Source organism: Typopeltis vanoorti, chromosome 9 (assembly GCF_054136105.1).
Source record: "Typopeltis vanoorti isolate ZY-2024b chromosome 9, IOZ_Tvanoo_1.0, whole genome shotgun sequence".
NCBI classification, from domain to species: domain Eukaryota; kingdom Metazoa; phylum Arthropoda; class Arachnida; order Uropygi; family Thelyphonidae; genus Typopeltis; species Typopeltis vanoorti.
Window position 1 is genome coordinate 71912629 of NC_143557.1, and position 25206 is coordinate 71937834.

Here is a 25206-nt window from a genome sequence, read left to right on the forward strand (position 1 = left end):
AGATTATGCACACATAAGCTCAGTCCATATCTCTATGTCTCTAAAACTATAAGCACTGTATTTACAACAAATATAATTGAAATGTATTCGCAGGCCGTGTAAAATTGCTTTGGGGGCCAGATGCAGCCCACAGGCCACTAGTTTGAGACCACTGCTATAGAGGAACCATGCTGCCCCCTATACAGTACCATATTCCTATCCAGCCATTCCTGAATTTTACTTTTAACCAACTTTTCCAATATTTTAACCACCACTCCAGAGGTATTAATTGGTCTGTAATTTGCTACTTTTGTCTTGGAGCAACCTTTATGTAATGGAACTGTCTTACCCTCTTTCCACTCCTTTGGAACCTTGCCAGAGCTGAGACTTAGATTAAACAACTTAATCAGAAGTATTGCTAGTTCTCTTTTACATTCTCGTAGCACATGAGCTGATATACCATTCAGGCCAACTGCTGTATTGACATTGATGTTTTTCAATATATTGAGTACCTCCAGTTCATCTACCTCAATTCTCAGATAATTCTCTGTTGCATTGTGAGCTTATATTGCTGATGAGCAGTATAAGCTCCAACATATCCAGTGCTCTCAAAACACTGGTCCCCATCATCATCATCACATTTTGTTTCAGATAATTATCCCTTAATAACTATAAATTCTATTTCCATTTTGCCATGTACCTTTTCCTCCTTCCAATCTATATCACTGTAAAAATAATCATAATAAAAATTCAGAATATTTTTACGTATTGTTTATGTTAGTATGTTTATTAGTTTTGTTTTCATAACACACATTGTCGGCACTTGCGATGTGCCCGTTATGGAAATTGTTTTGTTAAAAGTGATATGTAAAGCAGTTAAAAATGTATGTACTTACCGGATTTGAATAATTGTGTTACTTTAAACAAATTTTATTGTAAATTAAAATTATCAAAAGTTGTGTTTTATGAGGACATTCTCTTATCGCTAACGGAGACAAAGTGTCAGCTATTATACAGTACTTAGCTTGCCACGGAGTGCGCATGCTCGCCGAGAAGTTTGATGTGTGATTGACAGCTGACAAGGAAAGCATTCGGTATCTGAGTAATGCCTGTAAACAAGAGAGCGTTCGGAAGGAATTTAGAACACAGCCCGGCAGACATTTAGGTTCGGAAGGAACTTAAGTTTTTTTATGTGACAGTCGGAGGAAAATTAATAGTATATTCCGAAAAAGGAATCGTGGAACTATTAAGTTTTTATGTGGAATAAGTATGTGGATAAATAAAAGGGAAATATTGCTATAAATCGTTTTAAAAGGAATATTGGAGGAAACACTGATTGAAAGATTTATAGTAGATTCCGAAAAGGGAATCGTAGAACTGTAAGTTTTTTTTTTAATTGGAAGAGTAAGACTGTCAATAAGCATTTAGTGAATAAAAGAAGAATTTACTATTTACGTTCTAAAGGAATGTTCGAGAAAACTGATTAGGAAGTTTCATCTGTATTAAGGTCGCCGGATCTGACTATTATTTCTACTGAAGAAAAGAAAAAGAATTAAGTCAGGAAGAATTAATGTGTGTTACATCAGTGATGAGAAAGGATCCTGTAAAAATGAAGAATAGAGTTATATATCTTCAAAAAAAGGGCCTTGACAGAGAAAGAAACTGGCTATGAACATTTTGTGATTGTGCAAACAAAGTGTTTAGTCTAGTCTTAAGTGTAAGTTTATTTTAAAAAGGCCTTGGATCCAATTAATTTGTAGTTATAGTTATGTAATATTGTTTGAAGTGTATATATATTGTTTTAGTTTTATTAAATGTGTTTATTTTGTATTTGGTCTTGAGTCAGTGATTATTTGGATTCTGAAAAGTTAAGGTCATTGCACCAATTGGAGTGAGAACTTGTGCATATAATAACATATAGGTACACTCGGAATAAAAAAAAAATAATTGTTAGAAACAGAGATCATTCTCTATGGTAGGATTAAATATAAGATAATATCTATGAATCTCCTCAATATAAAAATCCACCAATTATTAACAATGCCGCAGTCGACAGGATTGGTTATGATTTAACTTTATTTTTAGAATCCAGAAAGTAAATCTTGGCTCAAGTAAAATGGCTACAGAAGATAGCAATTTTAGTAGTGAAGTTTCTTGAGTTAAAGATGAGGAATTTTTTAGGTTAATTAATCCAACTTTAGTAATACCTTCTTTCTCAGGTGATAGTAGTGAAAGCATAGAAACATTTTTCAGATTTGCAGAAAAAATTAGAGATTTAGGAAAATGGTCAGATTTTCATTTGTGATTATACTTCAGAATAAATTGTTGGGCAAAGCCAAAACATTCTTAAACACATCTCCTTTATTGAGAGACACTGACAATTATGCAACCTTTAAAAGTTTGCTAATATCAGAATTTTCAAGTGTAAGAGAATTAGGGCCTAACATCTGGAAAATTGAACAGTGCATCCAAGGTAGTAGGGAGTGTGTTTCAGAATACTATCAGAAACTTTGGAGCATTGCTCATGAATTTAATGTTTCATCTGAAGAGAAATCCTCTTTAGAGTGGTTGCTGTTTAATCAATTTAGGCTTGGCCTTAAAGATAATTTGAAAGAAACAGCATACAAGAAAAAGGTTAAAAATCTTGAACAATGTTTTGAACTTGTTAAAGAAAAGGAAGAGAGACTTAGAGATATATTTCATTCCTCAAACAATAAACAGGTGAACTCTTTTCAATATAATGAAACTCATTCTCCTAGCACTGTGGCTGTAGATAAAGTGAGAGAAGGAAAGTTTCATAAATTAAAAGGTGCAAATAAAAAGAAACAGTCTAAGGAAATTTCTGTAAATCTAACAAAAAATGTTCCAGAATCTGATTCCAAAGTACAATTACATGATTTGGGAAAATTAGAGGAACTGAAAACATTTCTGAGTGAAGAAATAGAAAGACAACAGAGACCAATAGTACAAGGACAGGAACTTCTGTTTAAAATGATATCTGATTTGACAATATCCAAGAATCTTACAGATAATCAATGTTTATCTTGTAAATCTGATGGCATTGACAGGAATAAAGCATCTCATAGGAGATATATTCCAAAATGCTTTAGATGTAATAAACCGGGTCATTTTGCTAAAGACTTATGTTAGAGATAAATCTTGTTTTCAAAATAAGAAATCAGAGAATAAAGAAAAATCTGGGAATAATTATTATTCCAATATCATACTGGCAAGGACAGAAATGTCAAACTACTCACTGGATATGGGTAAAGCTAAAGACAGCTCCAACCCTAAAAGCGAGTTTGATGTAGCATTAGGCTCCTTATGCTAATAGAGGCAATCCTTTGACAGTTCTACAAGGATTTATTGAAGATGTGCCTTGTGAAATCTTATTTGACACAGGTGCACATATCTCACTCATTTCTTATAGCTTGTTTAACAAAATTAAATCTCTAATTCCAAATGATATTTCAGTTTTAAGCTATCCAATTAAATTAAAGGGAATATTTGAATCAGAAATTTCAGCTGATAAGCAAATAAATGTTTTTATTTCAATTCCTTGTTTTCCATTGAAAGTTTGTCATCCATTAGGTGTTCTTCCAGAATCCTCAAATCCAAATGTACAAGTAATATTTGGAATTGATTTTCTGAAACGTCATGGTTTTGCATGTAACTTTGTTGATAATACAGTGTCCTTGTGTGGACTAGAATGCCGTTTGGACAGCAGGAAATCAGGTGACAAAGGAAAATTAGAGCAGTCTCCTGAAGTTTTTCAAGACACTGATGATAATGATCAAGTGTTTAATATTGAGACTCTAAAGAAAGATGAGAAGGAAAATATTCAGGAATTAAAAGAGAATTTGGTGCAGAATTCAATGAAATCAGCAATTACTAGTGAAAAAAGGGATAGAATTCTGAAATTCTTTAAATCTGCCTTTGAATTTTTCTCTGATGTTTTCACAGAGGATATTGTTTCAATGTCTTGCACTAATGCAATAGAACACTCAGTGCAGATTTGTACTCAATCTCCTATTTATATTAGGCAATATCAGACTCCACTGAAATATATGGAGCGTTGCCAGAAACTACTACAGGAATATGAAAGGGCAGGAATAATTGAGAAGTCAAATTCTCAGTGGAACAGTCCATTCATCTTAATTGAAAAACCAAATGGAAGCCTGAATTTTGTCTTAGACTTGAGAGCCATCAATAAGGTTACAAAGCCTATTGATTTCCCTCTGTGTAAAATTGAGGAATTATTGATATGTTTGGAAGGAGCACAATATTTTACAAAACTGGATTTAAATTCTGGCTACTTTCAGATTCCTTTGAAGAAGGATCACAGAAAATACTTCGCATTTACTACTAGATGGCAGAAATATCAACTATGTCGATTACCACAAGGTGCAAGAAATTCTGCTATGTCATTATAGTCTTTAATGAATTCTGTCTTATCAGATATGTTGGGAAGTGGAGTCATCTGTTTTTAGGATGATCTTCTAATTTATTCAAGGGATATAGATAGCCATTGTAAAATCCTATGGCATGTCTTAAAGAGATTAGATGAGGCAAATCTATCTTTAAAGTGCTCTAAATGCCAATTTTTCTTAAAAGAAGTTGAGTATTTAGGTCATAAAATCAGTAGCAAAGGAATTATGCCAACTCAGTCAAATGTAGAAGGCATATTATCAGTTAAACCTCCTAAAACAATTAGACAAGTTCGCTGATTTATTGGCATGTTAAATTTCTATAGGAAATTTATTCCAAATTGTTCACAGCTATTGAGACCCATAGTGTGCTTGACAAGGGAAGGTTTTAAATTCAGTTGGGTGAAGCTCAACAAGAAGCATTTGACAAACTAAAACTGGCATTGACTAAAGCTCCAGTTCTCATTTATCCTAAGTTTGGTGAAGTATTTTATCTTTCTGCTGATGCTTCAAATGATTGCATTGCTGCTGTACTAGAACAAAAAGAAGGAGAAGATTTTAAGCCAGTAGCTTTTATAAGTAGAAAATTATCAGGTCCAGAATTGAATTATTCAACCATAGAGAAGGAAGCACTAGCAATAATTTTTCCATTGAGAAAATTTAGATACTTATTGTTAGGACAACCTATTCAAATAAGATCTGATCACCAGCCGCTGTCATTCCTAAGTACTATGAAGGATAAAAATCAACGTATAATTAGGTGGGCACTGGAACTGCAGGAATATAATATTGATGTGGCTTATATTCCAGGAAAAAGAAATATAGTTGCTGATTACTTATCTTGATCTCTAGAATCTGATGAATCGTATAGGAATAACCATTTTAATCAAGATGAGAAAAAATCTAAAATTCATGTTATTCATAAGGTGAATAAAGAATTAAGTTCTCAGAAAACTAGGCAGTATATACATCGTTTTAGAAAGTATAAGTCATTTGTACCAGGAGATTTAGTACTGTTAGATGATAAATCTAGTATAAAAAGAGTTGGGAAATTAGGAGGGAAAGCTTTAGGTCCATATAGAATTTTAGACAAATTTTCTCCTGTGAATTTTAGGGTTCAAAATGTCAAAAATCCTAGTAAAATTTTAAGTGTACACTCTCATAGGTTAAAAAGGTACTTTTTAGGGAGTAGAAATTTAGTTACATTAGGAGACAATATGAATAAAATATTGAAAGATGAGCATTGTTTTCCTAGTACTAATTGTGCATCTCATTCACAATCAAATAATAGGAAAGGAAATAGTTTTAAAGCTCATAATTCAAATATGCAGCAAAGGAGAAAATTAAATTTTGGTAAAATAAACCCTAATGCAGGAAATTTTAGAAACATCAGGGTACATAATTCAGATAATGTAAAATGTAAGAGTGATGATAATCAAACTGACTCTAACATGGATGAAATAGTAGCAGAATATCATAGGTTAGTTAATATAGAGTTAAGTAAGCCAGAGGAATGTGAAAATACCTCTAATTTAGTTAGTAAGGATAAACAATCTGAGACACATGTAGAATTTGATTCTGATAGTGATGATTCTGTAGATTTAGAGCATGATTCAAGTAGTTTAAATGAAATATTTGAAAGGTATAGAAATGGAATTTGAAAGGTATAGTAAATTGGAAGAAGAAAATTCAGAATTATCTCTAGCATCAGATGATTCTGAAACTAGTGATTCCGAAAGTGTAAATAATGATCAGCAGGAATCTCGTTATTTTTTAAGATCTAGGAATAAGCATTAAAAGTTTTGTTAAATATAGGTTAAACATTTAAAATTTTTTTTTAAAAAAAATTTCAGAGAAAGATGAAACTGATGTAAAAATAATCATAATAAAAATTCTGAATATTTTTACGTATTGTTTATGTTAGTATGTTTATTAGTTTTGTTTTCGTAACACGTATTGTCGGCACTTGCAATGCCCGTTATGGAAATTGTTTTGTTAAAAGTGATATGTAAAGCAGTTAAAAATGTATGTACTTACCGGATTTGAATAATTGTGTTACTTTAAACAAATTTTATTGTAAATTAAAATTATCAAAAGTTGTGTTTTATGAGGACATTCTCTTAACGCTAACGGAGACAAAGTGTCAGCTATTATACAGTACTTAGCTTGCCACGGAGTGCGCATGCTCGCCGAGAAGTTTGATGTGTGATTGACAGCTGACAAGGAAAGCATTCGGTATCTGAGTAATGCCTGTAAACAAGAGAGCGTTCGGAAGGAATTTAGAACACAGCCCGGCAGACATTTAGGTTCGGAAGGAACTTAAGTTTTTTTATGTGACAGTCGGAGGAAAATTAATAGTATATTCCGAAAAAGGAATCGTGGAACTATTAAGTTTTTATGTGGAATAAGTATGTGGATAAATAAAAGGGAAATATTGCTATAAATCGTTTTAAAAGGAATATTGGAGGAAACACTGATTGAAAGATTTATAGTAGATTCCGAAAAGGGAATCGTAGAACTGTAAGTTTTTTTTTTAATTGGAAGAGTAAGACTGTCAATAAGCATTTAGTGAATAAAAGAAGAATTTACTATTTACGTTCTAAAGGAATGTTCGAGAAAACTAATTAGGACGTTTCATCTGTATTAAGGTCGCCGGATCTGACTATTATTTCTACTGAAGAAAAGAAAAAGAATTAAGTCAGGAAGAATTAATGTGTGTTACATCAGTGATGAGAAAGGATCCTGTAAAAATGAAGAATAGAGTTATATATCTTCAAAAAAAGGGCCTTGACAGAGAAAGAAACTGGCTATGAACATTTTGTGATTGTGCAAACAAAGTGTTTAGTCTAGTCTTAAGTGTAAGTTTATTTTAAAAAGGCCTTGGATCCAATTAATTTGTAGTTATGGTTATGTAATATTGTTTGAAGTGTATATATATTGTTTTAGTTTTATTAAATGTGTTTATTTTGTATTTGGTCTTGAGTCAATGATTATTTGGATTCTGAAAGAGTTAAGGTCATTGCACCAATTGGAGTGAACCCTTGGGCATATAATAACATATAGGTACACTCAGAATAAAAAAAAAAATAATTATTAGAAACAGAGATCATTCTCTATGGTAGGATTAAATATAAGATAATATCTATGAATCTCCTCAATATAAAAATCCACCAATTATTAACATCACTATAGTTGAAGTCTCCCATGATAATTGTTTGGCCTACACTCATTGTGCTAATCTGCTGATGCATGTTGTCCACATTTTCTTCTGAGCCCCCCTCCCCCCTCCCAACAGATCTCTAGCTGCAACCAGCAATATATTTTGTCCCATTGGCTTCTATCTCACATAAAACAGCTTCACATGAAAATTTGCATCAGATCTACGATCATCCTTAACTTCTATTTTCTTTGTTTGAAGTTTTTCAGCTATTATTAATAATACCCCTCCTCCTATCCTATTTCTTCTGCTTTTCTCTGAAAATACAATATCCTTTACATTCTATCCCTGTAACATTGCATCATTCTCTATCAACAAAGGTCTCGCTCATGCCAGTAATTTTTGCTAGTTAGATCTGACTAATGCCAAAATCGTTTCTGCTTTATTTCTGATACTTGGAGTATTTGTATACATTTATTTCAACATCATCTTGGGCCCAAAGTTACAGTTACATAATGTCATTACCTGCCCATTCAGATTTGAAACCTGGGAAACTGCACCTCAACTCTTCATAATCATTCCTGCACTCATACTCATTTGTCCCCATGGGGGGTAGACACTCTCTCTTGCCCCCCCCCCCATATTTCTAGTTTTTCAGATTTTGCAGTTTCAAACTCTGACTGATCAACATTTTCTCCAAATCATCTAACTCCCAAACCATGCAAGTGCAGTCCATCAGGCATATACAGGTCCTTCCATCAAATTCACTCCATGCATTTATAAACTGCACACTATTCCTCCTGCACAATCTTCTCATTTATTCATTAGCAATCATGGCTCATCCTCAATACAAAACAACTCTTTCATATCTCCTCTTGTTGCCCATTTCTGACTGCCAAAACAATGAACTTGTTCGCTTCTTTCTTCTTCAAAATTAAAACTTCACTAACATCCTTTATCTTTGAACCGGGAAATATGATTTCATCACTTTCTTGTATCATTGAATCACCATTCAATACTTTTCTCTCAGTTTCTCATACTTTTATGCTTTTATCATTCACTCTTTCTTTCTTTCTTTCTCCTGCTGAAAGATGCCACTTTTAACCTCACTTTATGGCATGATAATGACATGATGACATCTATAGATCTCCAGAAGGCCTTTGACAGTGTCTCCTTTCAATCTATATTTCTAGCACTGTCTATTGAACAATGTCCATTTGCTTTCCTCACCTATGTATCAAAGATTTGCTCTACAAATTCCCATTCCAGCACTTAGGGATGTATGCCAAGGAGACCATCTATCTCCTGTTTTTTTCAATTGTATCATCATTGACTTTCTTTGCTCTCTTTTAAGCTATATTGGATACTCTCTCTTGACACAACCATTGTTAATGCTGTAGCATTTGCTGATGATCTAATGCTCATAGCCTATACTAGAAACTGCTTGCAGGAACTCCTGAACCAAGCAGTTGATTTCTTTCAAGTTTGAAGCCTAAACATCATTGTGACTCAACGATGCTTTCTCTTATACCTTCAAGTAAGGACAAGAAAGTGAAAGGTGAGAACTTTGAGATTTCCTTATATGGCTTGTTCTTTCATTCTCTCTCTCTCTCATTTGATGTTCTCTTTTCTCTGACAGGTTGCTCATCCACTATAGGATCTGTTCTCTCTTCTTTTTGAAAAGTCTCCACTTAAACCAGAACAAAGGTTCTTCATTCTGAATTACTTTCTTTTTTCTAGACTCTACCATGAGTTAGTCCTAGATAAAGTCTCTCTGTGTACTGTCCTGGATGGATGTAGCTGTATGCTCAGCAGTCCATTCTTGGTTATGTCTTCCTTACAATGTGCAATTGGCATTTTTCTATGCCACTATAAACTGTGGAGGTCTTGGGATTCCCTTCTTGCAGTGGTTAGTGCCCAGATTATGTTGTCTATCCCTATTACAGACATTTTCTCTCCACTTCAGAAGTATGTCTTGCTGCCTTTATGATATCATATATTTAGGATGATTTTTGACATACCTCTGGATGGATGCTTTATGAAAGGACAGTGATCAGGAATGTTTAACTGAACAAAGAAGATGGATTTTAAGGGGCATATAAGCCAATTTAACTTTGGCAAAATATAGGTAGTAATAATTAAATATTTTTAGTTATTATGTAGGTTATATTGTTAATTTCCTTAAATAAGATTATTTCATGAAAGATTTTAAATATTGACTTATTTTTAAGTATATTCCCCCAAAATCTTCTGGGATTAATTAAGTTATATTTTCAGTATTGTTTATATTTATGAGAGCCTCGATTAGTATTGAATGTGCTCCTCTGTTGGAAGGACCTGGGTTTGAATCCTCTCCAGGATGTGAAGAACTCATTTTCACATCCTCACCCTCTTCTCAGCAGCATTCATTCTCAGCTTTCAAGGATGCCCTCTTGTCCTTTCCCCACCCTCCACAAATTAAAAAATTCCATCAACTGAAATCCTGTATGACCGTTTCAGAAGTTAGTCAATCTCATATAGAGGTGAAGGTTTCCCCTCCTGGAAACTCAAGTTTCTTATCCTGTAAAACAGGCATACTGATAAGATTAACTGCCCTATCATAAGCAGATTTCTAAGAAGCAGCAGTTACTTCTGCATAACAGGCCATTGAGCCTAACATGAAAGGGAAGGTGGACTGGGTCTATATTTATGATAAATGCAGACACACACACACACACACAACACACCTTGTTGCCTATTATGATTTGACTTTGTTTTATATAGTATATAATTAATAAAGTGCTGATAAGAAATTCTGTTGAACTGTTTTTAAAATTTAGATATTATTCTTCAGAAGAGAAATTTTTCACTGAAAATGGGAAGATTAGGAAGGGAGATGTAATTGGATGTAAAGGTCACCCAGGTTGGTTTTGAACATAACATTTTAGTATATTTTGTCAGTGTTATTTGTGCAGTGTTTGAATAATGGCAGCTGCTGCAATTCAGTTTGCCAATATATTATTGTCCAGCCTGCCACTATTTAAGCACTACATTTTACACAGCATAGTACAAGATTTTGCATTATCTCAAGATCTACAAGATCTGGCAGCCTCTGTTTGGCACAAATCCATCTTGTTCTTCTTCTCCATTTCCTTGCACGGTTTTTTTGTAGTCTTTTCTTAACTACACCACAGTTGGGCTTATTTAGTTATAACTTGTGTCTTTTCAGTGTGGAACTTGAAGAAAGCAGTAATGATAATGTCTTTGTGACCATTTGGTGCGAGTTTGAGTTAAGCACAACTTTTAGATATTTAGTGGGGTGTTGCTACAAGTCAGGAAATGTAGAAGAAGATGATTCTGAAATGTTCAGACAGATGAGACGCGAAGTTGATTTAATAATATCTTCTCATACAGTGATAATATGTCATCATGATGCCATCAGTTGGCTAGGGTGATTATGTGCTTTTGATATGGGGAGTGGCTAAGCAGGCAGGTATAACAAGAGACATGTGGAATTGCAGAGCAGGGGACTATGATAAATTAAGGAAGCAGTGGCTTGATTGGTTGAAGAAGAGAGAAAAATCAGCAGTGCCTAGGATTTTGTCCAAAATCAGTGGCAGTGTCAGATCATATTTCTAAGGTTAGGAAGATAAATAAAGTTAGATGAAATGGAAAAATCATATCATTATGCAGGAGTTTCTAAGAAAGAGGACATTATGAAAGAGACATAAAGCACTACGTACCCATCAGTAGCATGAGAAGTGTAATGTGCAAGCTATGAAAATGATGAGTGTAGTGAGGAAAGAGAAATTGACAAATAAAAGGAGATTGGCTGAAGCAGTAAAGCAAAACCCCAGAGAAAATCCTGGAGATGGAACACAAGTCACATCTGCTGAAGATATAGTGGAAATAATCACTGGGTATTTCGTTAGTGTATTCCATGCAGAGTGAGGGGGGGGGGACCTTCACTCTACATGAGACTAAATTCAAGAATCGGAAGTGTTTAGAATATTAAGTGACTGTGATGTTAATAGGGCTTTGAGAATGGATGCCATATCACTACTTATATTATGGGAATGTGCAAAAGAGCTGCCAGTGCCCTTGACTTGGTTGTGCAACAGAAACAGTCCCAGAAGAGCAGAAAGAAGGAAAAATAGTTCCACTGCATATGGCAGAATCCAAGTCAATAGTGTCAAATTATAAGCCATTGCGTATATCAAATATTATTATTATTCTTATTAAGCGAGATTTCCAGGGAGTCAGGTACTCGAAGGAGACCACATACTACACGCACCAATTATCACATTTATTCTTGAATTCATTCACACTGTTTGCACTCACAACATCCAAAGGCAGTCCATTCCAATCACGCACAACCCTATGAGACAAAAATCTAGTCCTCACCCTCTTCTCCACAGCATTCATTCTCAGCTTTCAAGGATGCCCTCTTGTCCTTTTCCCACCCTCCATAAATTTAAAAATTCCATCAACTGAAATCCTGTATGACCCTTTCAGAAGTTTGAAGTCTCAATCATATTATTCCTCTTTCTCCTGTTTGCTAGTGTCTGCAGTCTAGAAATTCTCAATATGTCTTCATCATCAGTATTTCACAATCTTGATATCATTTTTAACACTCTCCTTCGCACTTTCTCCATAAATCAGAAAAACAACAGAAACCAGGAGACCAGACCTGTGCACAGTTGTCCAAATGAGGTCTTATCAAGTCTTTGTAAAGAGGAAAAATGACATCCTTAGCTTTACGTGCGAATGTTTGTTACAGCCAGTGGCATACCCAGAGGGGGGGGTGGCATGGGGCCCTGGCACCCCCAAAGGGAAAAAAAAATTACTAGAAAATTTTCCAAAAATCTTTTCCTAATTAAAATTAATTTTTTTAAATTTATGTTATGTCATGTCTTCTATTTCTATACTACTTATGAATTAGCAGTTACATAAGGTGGGAATACCCTATAGCTCTCAGGAATCACAGCCACTGTGGGGGTGCCAGGGCCCCCTGCCACCCCCCCCCTCTGTGTATGCCACTGGCTGTAACAAACATTCGCACGTAAAGCTTCTGACAAAATGATATATCCTAACATCTATAACTTATTAAAAATATTTGCAATGCTTCCTGTAACAACATGCATCAGTGAAAGGTCATTTTCTACCTTATGCCTTTTAAAACCATATTTAAGATCTACCATGACAGAATCACAATTGAACGGACTGGCTTTGCTACACACAGAGAAATTATTGTAAACATGACTGAAGTAATTCAAGGGCTTTGTAAAAAGAAGAGAAAACTGGATTTTATTCTTTAAATAAATTTTTATAATCACCTAATGAATTTTATTGAATTTGCATTAAAAATATTTTTATCCATTCAATAAGATTAAATCCTGAGTGTGCCACTGGTTAAAGCATTGCAATTATCTTTTATTTGTATTTGCAATATGGCCTCTGAACTTCAACTTCCTGTCTACTAACACTCCAAGATCCCTAGCCTCATCATTTCTTCTGGCATAATCCTACCGATATATATATGACATTGGATATCTAATCATGCCACAGTGAATGACTACATTTACTGACATCCATTTTCCCATGCCCACAATTCTGATCATTCTGCAAGTACTGCATATTAGCAGCATTGCTGATTACCCTACTTATCTTTGCTTCTTCTTCTTCCCTTCAGTTAGGCCTAGTGGCCTGTTACAGAGCTATTTTTAGCCCTTCTAAGCCATTCCTGTCCTGAGGATAAGGTGGCTAGCCCTATGCCTCCCGGTGCGTCCTATGTCTGTAGTTTTGTGTGTTCACGGGGCCGGTTTGCCTGCTTGCGGGAGGAAAAACCCAGATAAACTGGGTAGAAAAACCCTGCAGTCCATGCCCAAGACCGGCTAACTTGGCTATGTCTGAGAAAGATCCTTAAGCTCCTCATGTCAATGGCGGGAATTGAACCCAGGACACTCCTTTCCCAAGCATATGGTTGCAAAGTGCATAGCTACTCGGCTAACTGTGCAGACTACTTATTTTTGCATCATCAGCAAATAGCTGTATGTCACTTGACAAATCCTTCCCAATATCATTAATTTACAGATTGAATAACATTGGACCAAGCACTGATCCTTGTGGTACACTACTAGTTACCTTAAATTTTGCAGACTCATATCTCCCAGTATACCACTTTTTGATATCTGTCAGTCAGCCATCCTCTTACCCACACTAATATTCTATAATCCAAACCTATATTTCTCCAATTAATGCTGCAGTCTACCATGCTGTATTCTGTCAAAAGCCTTAGCAAAATCCAAAAGTATCATGGTATATCCATTCCCCTTGTCTAGTTTAATGGTAACATTGTTATAGAATGTGAGCAAGTTGCTGAAACATGACCTTCCCTTAGTAAACCCATGATGCTCATTGCAAAGTAGAGATTCAGTCAACCCATTTCTGAATGCGAGCCCTAACCAATTTTTCCAAAATCTTCACCATCACTCCTGAGATGTTGTATCCAACTATCAACTAGGAGTGGTTGATAGTTGGATACAACAGTCTTTGCAACATCCCTGTGCAATGGAATTACCATACATTCTTTCCATTCCTGCAGAATCTTCCGTGTTCTGAGACTCATATTAAACAGCCTGGTCAAAGGAATAGCCAGTTCAGCTGAACACTCTTTTAGCACATGTGCTGATATCTCATCAGTCCTTATTGCTGAATTCTTATTCAGTTTGTGCAACAGCTCTAATACCTCCTCCTCATACACTTGAGTTTCTTCATCCAGTGAAGAGGTAGTAGTGAGCTCAGTGTTACGTACATCAGTTTGATAGCTTTTAACAAAATGGGCACTCATGCCATCTGCATTTAGAAGAGGTTATTCTTTCATATTCAATCTTTCTTTTACTTGCAGCATATCGATAGAATTCTTGTGAGTTGTCTTTAGCACACAGAGCCAGTTTCTTTTCATACTCACACTTTGCTTTGTGTACAACAGTTATGACTATTTCTAACATTCTGCTTATAATTTTCATAATGGATATCATCCTTATGCACATGGTATTCCTTGCACATCATTCTTTTCTTATGAATCTCTTGCTTAATAAGATTACACATCCATTTGACTCCTACCCTATTTATTCTTTGAACTCTCAGGACACATTCTGATATCGCATTATTTAAGTATTGTTTAAATGCTTCCCATGCACTGTTGAAATTCTTCCCATCCAGCAACCGATTCCATTACACTGAACTCAGTATACTCTTCAGTTGGTCATAATTTCCTGCTTTGTAGTTTAGCATATAACCTTTTCTGAATGGAACATTCATAAACTTAGTCACTTCCCAAGTGAGTACTGTGATCTCTCACCAACTGGAGTCAGAATAGTTGCATCTTTAACTGAAACACCCTCTGACACTATAATCAGATCTAGCACTCTTTGATCTTGAGTTCTGTCACATGCTGCTTGAGAAGTTGTCTCACAACAGCTCAATAAATTTCGTTCCATTGTTTTCATGAGATTTTACTGCTACCTAATTAATATTTGAATAATTAAAGTCTCCCATTATGTTTACTCTTTTCATGCCTATTATTTTTATTTGGTGATGCATTCCTTCCTCACCAGAATTACTGTTCAGGTGGACAGTAATTTTATGATAGGAGTAGATGAGATTATTCAATTAATGAGTGCTCATATTGCTAAGATCTGTCAACCAGGTGGCGCACAGTGCTACCACTACACTGGATGAAATGATAGAGGTGCATAAAAATGAGGTTCATCAGCTGTTGCATAACCTGGATATCAATTCAACAAAGGGCCAGATGGGATATGTTAATGATTGGAAAGGACTTGATATAAGATGCTCAATTGTTTGCTGATGATGCAAAGATAGTCAGGGCAATCAGGTGCTGCTGATATACAGTGTTTACAGAATAATTTGAGTAACCTGGAACGGTGGGCAAATGATAATTGCTATGACTTTGCTGTTGATAAACATAAAGTTATGCACAAGCCTGCTGCAAGCAGGTGTTCAAGTTGTGCAGTGCACAAAGGTGTCATAAAAGGGGGGGGAGGTGCAAAATTAAGTTTTATAAAACAATTCTCCATTCCCAGCACCATCCACATATATTCACTTATGTGAGATTTCATTTCCTCTGAAACAAGTGCAGTATATCAATTCAAAGAAACTGTATGTATTTTGCAATCTGAAACTTTCAGTGCCTCTGACATCCTCCGACGAGCATATTGTTGTATTTCATGGAAGCTCAATCTAATAAGTGCAAGCCGAGCCATGTCTTTTTCCATGCAGATACAAATCAAAACACCCTTTCTTTCTCTTGATTCTCTAAGTTAAAGCTTTGTAGTCATCTGAACATGATATTCAATTATTGAAATACTGGAACATTCACGGTAATGTGAAAGATTTCATTACTGTACATGCATTGATTGTAATCAGAGCTCTCTGCTGTTGTGAGCTCTGATGGTAAGTAAAAAAAAAAGACAAGTTTGTTTGTTTTGATAAATCCATTTTAACATTTGCATTTGTTTAAAAACTTTTTTGTGTATTTTTATCCAGATATCAAAGAGAAAATTAAAAAAAAACTGTCAGGTGTATAGAACGAAAAAAGAAATGCATTATGGAAGGAGCTGGAAACGCAATTGTCAGGATTTCTAAATACATTTTTGGAAGATTCAGGAAAAACAAAAAACTGTGATTCAAATTGAAGAACTTTTTGATGTCAAACCAACTTTCTTTTATTATTATTATTATTATTTACAGCATCTCCATGGAGTCTGGAGACTCATCGTGAGAGATCGAAATCAACCATCATACACACAAATCCCATCATACCTCTCCTTGAATCTATTCACTGTCAGGGAACTCACAACCAATTCTGGAAATCCATCCCACTCACCCATCACTCTCCACACAAAAAATCTGGCTGCACATCCCTACTAATCACACTCCTACACAACTTCCATGGATGGCCCCTAGTTCTCTGACTATTTGTCATATATTGAAAAATTTCACTTGCATCAATTTTATAAAATCCCTTTAATATCTTAAAAGTTTCTATCATGTCCTCTCTTTTCCACCTATCAACTAAACTTTGTAACCCACAAACCTTCAACTATCCTCATAGAGTATTCCACAGGCCTGTCACCATTTTGGTCACTCGTCTTTGAATCTTTTGACCACCTCCTGGTCCCCATGAAACCCAGGCGACCAAATCTGTGTATGGTAGTCAAGTGGATGTGGATGAATCATAATCTTAAAAAGAGGGATAATAACTTGTCTTGACTTGTTAGTGGGTTTTTCAACATCCAAGTAATTCGTTGAGCTATTTTACCAACTTTTGCAATATGCCCTCTGAACTTTAACTCTTTGTCCACCATTATTTCCAAGCTCCTAGCCTCATCAATTTCCTACAATTGATACATAATTGATACAGTACCCAATATGATACACCATATGCAACCTTTTCAACCCAAAATACATAACCTTACATATTGTGACATTAAATTGACTATTATTATCCTTTGCCCACAATGCCAATTTATTTAAATCATCCTGCAGGATATCTACATCACCTTTATCAACTATTGCTCTTCCCAGCTTTGCATCATCAGCAGACAACTGAATATCCCCCCCCCCTCTTAAATCTTTGCCTATGTCATTGATATACAAATTAAAAAGTCCTAGTATTGAACCCTGAGGTACTCCACTAGTCACCATCATTCTCATGGACTCCACTCCACCATATACTACTATCTGGTGTCTATCTGTCAGCCATCCCCCTATCCATACTACTAGTCTCATATCCATTCCCATCTCCTTCAGTTTTTGAAATAGTTTTCCCATTTGGTATTCTGTCAAATGCCTTGGCAAAGTCAAGCAATATCATGGTGTAGCCATTACCTTTATCCAATTCTGCTCTCACTTTATTATAAAATGCGAATAAGTTACTAAGACAGGACCTCCCCTTTGCAATGCCATGCTGCCTACTATAGAGTATCGCATCCCTATCTACGCACTGTTGTATTTTACCTTTCACTAACTTTTCCAATACTTTAACAAGTCACTTCCGATATATTAATTGGTCTGTGGTTCGCTACCTCTGTCTTGAAGCCACCTTTATGAAATGGTAATATCTTACCACTCTTTACTCTCCCTTGGAACTCTGCCAGAGCTGAGACTTGGATCGAACAATTTCGTCAGAGGTAATGCCAGTTCTCTTGCACATTCACGTAGTACATGGGCTGATATGCCGTCCAGTCCCACTGCTGTGTTTACATTCATATTTTTTAATATGCTGAGCACCTCCTGTTTATCTACCTCAATGTTGATAATGCATCTCTGTAACATCAGCAACTGTAAAATCACCACCTGGATGATACACCTTTGCAAAATGATCACTCAGCAATTGAACTATGTCATTTGGTTTAGCCACCTTCCCACCATGAGCACTTTCAATATCATTCTACTGTAATCATTTTTTCTCTTATTTGCTACGTAAAGAAAAAACTTTTTTGGGTTTACTTTGTCCCATTTGGCTAATTCTCTCTCATAGTCTGATTTGGCCTTGCTATACTAGTCACCCTTCTTGTTTGCACTTTGTACTGCTCATGAGTATGCTGATCACTTTTTTCTTTATATTTCCTCCACAATATTTTCTTTCTTTCTTTTTTTTTGTAGCTCTTGCTTTATATCCCTACTCATCCACTTAATCCCAACTTGGTTTATCATCCTGACCTTGGGTATGCATTCTGATGCTGCTACGCTCATGCAATGCCGGCCTGGTTGGCTGAGTGTTTAGCTTATCTGCTCTCCAGCCAAAAGGCTATGAGTTTCGATCCCACCATGGGCATGGATGTTTATATTTATAATTGTTTGTGGAAATACTAGTGGTGGTAGTGGTGGTTGGTGGTAGATGGTGTTGGTGTAGTTGAGGTCAGTGGGTGAATTGAGCAGTGGAGACAGAGTTGTAGAGCACGTGCCCTCCCTCACTGAGTCTTGGACTCCCTGGAGGTGTGAAATAATAATAATAATAATCTCTGACCACTTGTTATGCACTACTGACATTCTTTCTTTGTATCTTCTCAAGCCATGACACTGTTCCAAGACGACTCATGCATCTCTCATAATCATCAGCCTTGTACATGAGCATAAACCCCTTTATGACAGAGAATGCCACGTGTTTGGCAACTTCCCAGAACAAGACTGTATGGTCACTCTCTCCAATTAGAGGCAGAGTGTCCACTTTGGTTATTGATGCATCTTCTGATGCTACTATCAGATCCAACACCCTCAACCCCCCCCCCCCCCCTTGTTCCCTCTATAACATATTGCTTTCATGTAACTATTCCCTTAGCAACTGTATAAATCCCACTTCCATCTTGCCATGCCCTCTTTCTTCCCTTCAATCAATTCTCATAGTTAAAGTCTCTTATAATAATTGTTTGCCCTACACTCATTGTTCTGATTTGCCGATCCATAGCATCTACATCTTCCTGTGGACTTCCTGGTCTATAGGAGCACCCGACAATGTATTTTCTTATTTGCCTCTATCTCACACCAGATTCTCAAATGAACCATCTTCCTCAGATCTAAAATCCTCTTTAATTTCTAATTTTTCGGTTGTAATTCTGCAGCTATCATCATCAATACCCCACCTCCTGTCCTGTCCTTCTATCCTTCCTGAAAATACAATGCCCTTTACATTCTATCCCTGTAACTATATCATTTTCAGTTAACCAAGTCTCACTGATGCTAATAATTTTTGGCCAAGTTGAGCTTACCAATGTCAAAAACAACTCAGCCTTATTCCTGATACCTCTTGCATTTGTATACATGTTTCAACGTCCCTTCATACCCATAGTTACCCCTTGTGTAATGTCATTACCAGGTTATTTAAAAATTGGAGACCTGTGAAATCCCGCTTGGCATTGCATAATCATTATTGTACCCATGCTCATTTATCACAGGGGTGGCCAGCCACAGGCTTGATTTCATCCTCCCTAATACCTCTAGTTTTCCTGGTTTCGCACTACCACACTCTTACTAAACAACACTTCCTCCAAACATTTAACTCCAAATGGCCGAGTGGTTAGCGTATCTGCTCTCCAACCAAAAGGCTGAGGGTTCGAATCACGCCGTGGGCATGGATGTTTGCGATTGTCTATGAAAATAATAGTGGTGATGGTGGACAGTAGATGGCGTTGGTGTAGATTGGCGGTTTGTGGATGAGGTTGAGTGGTGGAGACGGAGAGCTGTCGAGTAAGTGGCCTCTCTCGATGAGTCTTAGGACTCCCTGGAGGTGTCAAATAATAATAATAATAATCATAGTATGTCAGGCATATATAAGATCTTTCATTCATCAAATTTACTCCATATATCAATAAACTGCACACCTTCCTCCTGCACAATCTTCTCATTGACTCATTGGCAATCATGGCCCTTCTTCTCAGTTCTATCCTATCATATTGAGGCAGCAGACTAACAACTTTACTTTCTTGGTCTTCGTTTTCTTGGTAATATACGAGGTCCAACACAAAGAAATGAGACTAACCCTATAGCTTGGGAACTCAGAGTGAGAGGGAGGGGGGACAAAGAGATGGTTATAGAGCATGTTTTAACCTGTCACCATGAGATAAGGCCCAACTCTATTGCTTTGGAGTTAGGCCTTTGGAGGGTAAGAAAATGTTACTTAATGTTTTCTTACCCTCGGTCAGAAAATGTTCGAGTGCAAGTGTGAACATCAAGTTTCTTTTGAAACTGAAGAAATCCATGCCAGAAACTTTTCTTATTGACTAAGGCTTATTGTGAAAAGTGCATGTCTCATTCACATGTTCTTGAATGGCAAAAACGATTTTTTGAAGGCAGAGAAAGCATGAGAGATGATGATCACCCAGGCCACCCATGCACAGCAGTTACCAGTGACAACATTAAAAAAGTGTGTGCTGTGATTTGAAAGGACAGAAGGTTGGGTGTTCAAGCTTTCGCTGGGAAAGTTCATTTGGACAGAGAAAGTGTTCACCACATTTTAACACAAGAATTGAACATGAAAAAGGTTTGTGCAAAAATGGTTCCAATTTTTGCACAAACAAGGAACTGTGTTTGGACCTTTTGCAATGCATTAAGGATGAACCAGATTTGTTGAATTTGGTAATTACTTGTGATGAAACTTGGATATTTACATATGATCTGGAAACCAAGCAACAATCAATGCAACAGAAGTGCAACATCTCTAAGACCAAAAAAACATGCATGAGTCATTCGAAGTTCAAGGCAATCTTCATTTTCTTTGATATCCAGGGTATTGTAATGGCAGAGTGGGTTCTCAGCGGCCAGACAGTAAATTAGCAGCATTGCCTTGAAGTCTTGACAAAAATTGCACGAACGTGTGAGAAGGAAACGACCAGAATTGTGGAGAAACGGTGCTGGATTTTGCACCAAGAGAATGCACCAGCCCACAATGCTTTGTTGGTGAAACAGTTTTTAGCTAATCACAACATCACTGTGCTTGAGCACCCACCCTATTCACCAGACCTGGCTTCCCCTTGCAACTTCTTCCTCTTCCCAAAGATCAAATCGGTGCTCATTTTTTGTAGGTAGAAGATTGATCATAAAGGAACTCATTTTTTGTAGGTAGAAGATGTGAAAGTAAAAATGACAGAGATCCTCAACAGCCTTTCAGAAAATTATCTGCAGAATTGCTTTGAATGTTGGCAGCATCATATGCAGCTGTGTCTCAACTCAGATGGGAACTATTTTGAAGACGATCGTAGTTGATTTTCTCAATTTATTAAATAAAAAGAGATACAGACACAGTCTTTTTTTTTTATGTGTCGGACCTTGTATGTCAGAGAAGAAAATAAAAAGCACTTTGATTATGAATCTGTAGACAAAAGTATGATTCATCATTAAATTTTAAAGCAGACTTCATTTTTACAATATTAGATATTAGATGTCTTTGAACAAGCAATTTAAACTCTTAGAACAACATAATGACACATTTAGTGTTATTTCTAAAATAAGTGCACCAAAAGATTGGGATGAAAATGAAATATTGAGACATTGTAATGATTTACATTTAAAGCTCACTGATAATTCAAAAATGGTCACTGCAGTGATATAGATGGAGTGTTACTATTTGAAGAGATAAAATCCTTAAAATGTTTTTACATTATGACATTACTCCTCTTGATGTTTAATTTTTATTTATCAAAATAATTTATGTGATTCATTTCCAAATATTTCAGCCTCTTTAAAGATATATTCATCATTGCCTATTGCATTTGGCTCAGCAGAGAGAAGCTTCTTAAAAGGGTGAAAAACATAAAATTTTGGATTATATTGACACAAGCGATATTAAAAAATTTACTAACTTAAAGCTAGGAAAGTTAAGATTTCATAAGCAGTCAAAGTCATTAAAATATTTAATTTGCTACTACTTATTCACTAGCTTTATTTTCATTGTAAATTAGTAGTTTTCACCTTAAAGTTACATATTTGTTTCAGTTATTACGATAACTCATGTACAGTAATGAATTATTTCAATTGAATACTAGATTTTGTATAATTAAAAAACAATATCATGCTTAATGAGTTACTTGCCAAATACAGTTCTCTAAAATTTGTAATTATCTAGGTGTATATGGTATATTTACTATTGTTTATTATTTTAAAAAAATATTGCCATTGTTTATGCTATTTTGTAAAATATATTCTTGTTTATATGACTGTATTTGTTGTTATTTTAATTGCTGGCTATTAAAACTATGTAATAAAAATAGTACATAGTACATAATAAAAAATTTACATAGAGGAGTTGCAATTGTAATAAAACAAAATCTTACTGCAGGTATAACAGATATTAAGCCTATCTCATCTAGAATAATAGGAATTAGATTAAAAGCCAAAGAAAAAGCACTATACATAAAGGTTATTCAGATTTACGCACCAGACACAAGTCATAATGAAGAAGATATTGAACTATTCTACAATGATCTCCAAAAAGAAATAGATAATACTAACTCCAAAGACATCTTATTCTTAATTGGAGATTTCAACGCTAAGATCGGAACTTTCAGAGAAGAGCTAAAAGATGTGATGGGGAAATTTGGAATTGAAAATGAAAGGGGAGAAACTATGCTCAATTTCTGCAAAGAAAACAACCTTGTCATCTCAAACACAATGTTTTACCATAGACCTAGTTTTAAATACACCTAGACCTCACCAGATAGAAAAATACGAAATTGTATAGATTATATCCTAATTAGAAATAAATGGAAAACCTCAATCAAAAACGTAAGAACACTCAAAAGCCTAAAGCTGGATACAGACAATGAACTCCTCTCTGTAACAATATGAATAAAATTCAAAGTCAACTATAAAAGAAATAGAATTGATACTCCACATGGACATGTTAAAAAATAACCAACTAAGATTAGACTCATTAGGAAAATTGAAGAAATAAATAGGACTCAAACAGATGAAATTGAAAACCTTTGGAAAACAGGTAAAGAAATATTAACTCGGCAAGGAAAACTTTAGGAATTTATAAGAGACCCAATAATAAATGGATAACATCTGAAATTTATAAAAATGTGAAGAAAAAAGAAAACTAAAAATAAACAGACATACCTCAGAAGAAAACAAGAAGAAATACAGACAACTCAAAAACGAAATTGATAAACTGCAGACAGGCTAAAGAAAACTGGCTAAACAAGAAAGCAGAATAATGCAATGAGGTATATAAACACCATAACTCAAAAACATTACATAACACAATTAAAGAAATTACAAAAAACTTTTCACCACTACCTCTAACAGTGATCAACCGTCAGGGGTGAGGAAACAGGAAATCCAAATGCGATGAAAGCAATATGGATGGAATACCACCAAGAAACCTTTAAGAATGAAAGCAATAACTACCTAATGACAAAGCTCCACACTAACTTAAGACATGACGCCTTAATGAGCCTTCCATCAGAAGTGGAGAATGCTCTAAAGTAAATGAAATTTGACAAAGCACCAGGGATAGACCAAATTCTGTCAGAACTCTGGAAAGAAGGAAAGCAAACAACTTTAAAATTCCTTACCACACTTTTCAACAAAATCATTAAATCAGCAGAAATACCAGAAGTTGGAGAATTGGAATTATCATACCAATTTACAAGAAAGGTGATAAGAAAAATTGTAAAAATTACAGACCATTCACATTACTCAGCCATGCTTACAAAATATTTACAGGAGTATTACAGAACAGAATAAAGAGCACATATGAGATCATTCTTAGTGAAGAACAGGCAGGCTTCAGAAAGAATCGCTCCACATTGGATCAGATCTTCATAATAAAAGACTAGCAGAATTATACTGGGAACATAACAAAAATATCTATTACTGTTTTATAGATTTTAAACAGACATTTGGTTCAATAAACAAAGTAACTTTATTAAAAATATTAAAACAGAAACAAATCGATGAAGATATTCTAGACTTAGAAAAATATTATAGTCTCACAGAAGCAATAATTAAATTCAGTAGTATAACATCTGCGCGGTTAGCCTAGTGGCTATGCACTTCACAACCATATGCCGGGGGAAGGAGTGTCCTAGGTTCAATTCCTGTCGATGACACGAGGAGCTTAAGGATCTTTCTCAGCCATAGCCAAGTTAGCCAGTCTTGGGCATGGACAGCAGGGTTTTTTCCACCAGTTTATCTGGGGTTTTTCATCCTGCAAGCAGGCAAACCAGCCCCGTGAACACACACACACACGGATCTACAATCATAAATACTTAACCCTTCCCCATGAGGGGGCTCAACTTGCCCCAGTTGGGATGGATGGGGGAGAAATAGGGAGGAAACTCCATACGAATAAATAAATAAAATAGTATAACAACAGATAAAATAAACATCAGTAAAGGAGTAGCCTAAGGATGTCCCATTCCCCCATACCTTTTTAACATATACCTAGAGGATATGGTTAACCAAGCCTTGAAGGAAAAAATGGTGTCAACCTAAATAGTTATAACCTTAATAACATAAAATATGCAGATGACATTGTAATTGATAGCGGACACAAAAGAAAAAATGGTGAACCTAATAACCAAACTAAACAATACAGCTAAAGAATACAGCATGATCGTAAATACAGACAAAGCAAAAATCTTGATAATAAGAAAAAATGAAGAAAAAGTAAACTTCTCCTTGAATGAATCAACAATTGAACTATTTAGGAACTGTAATAACAGAGCACTTAGATACCATGACCACTATTAAACATAGTGGTCATGGTATCCAATCATGGAATATTGACTGCATGGTCATCATTTAATAAGCTAGGAAAAATCTTGAAAAATAATAAAATCTCCAAACCACTAAAAATAAAATTATATAATGCAATTATAATACCCACTGTGCTATATGCTTCAGAAACTTGGACACTCAAGAAAACAGAGATACAAAAACTGGAGGCTTTTGAGATGAAATGTCTCAGAAAATAAATAATTAAAACAAAATGGACAGAAAACAAACGAAACTGTAAGACAAGACCTAAAATATACAGATTCATTAATAAAAAAAAAGATCAAAAGAAGACAACTTCAGTGGTACGGACATGTCGAGAGAGAGAGAGAGAGAGAGAGAGAGAGAATGCCATCAAAA

The 25206-nt window shown here is 35.4% G+C and overlaps 1 protein-coding gene across 6 annotated transcripts in view; it reads left to right on the forward strand.

The window, feature by feature from the left end:
* Positions 1–25206, forward strand: part of LOC150103147 (lysine--tRNA ligase-like) — a 254541-nt gene that overhangs the window by 57102 nt on the left and 172233 nt on the right. For all 6 annotated transcript variants that reach the window (XM_090397422.1, XM_090397423.1, XM_090397421.1 and 3 more), the window contains one exon: positions 10383–10465. In XM_090397422.1, coding sequence (XP_090253548.1) covers positions 10383–10465 — 83 coding nt within the window. The remainder of the gene's footprint in view (positions 1–10382; positions 10466–25206) is intronic.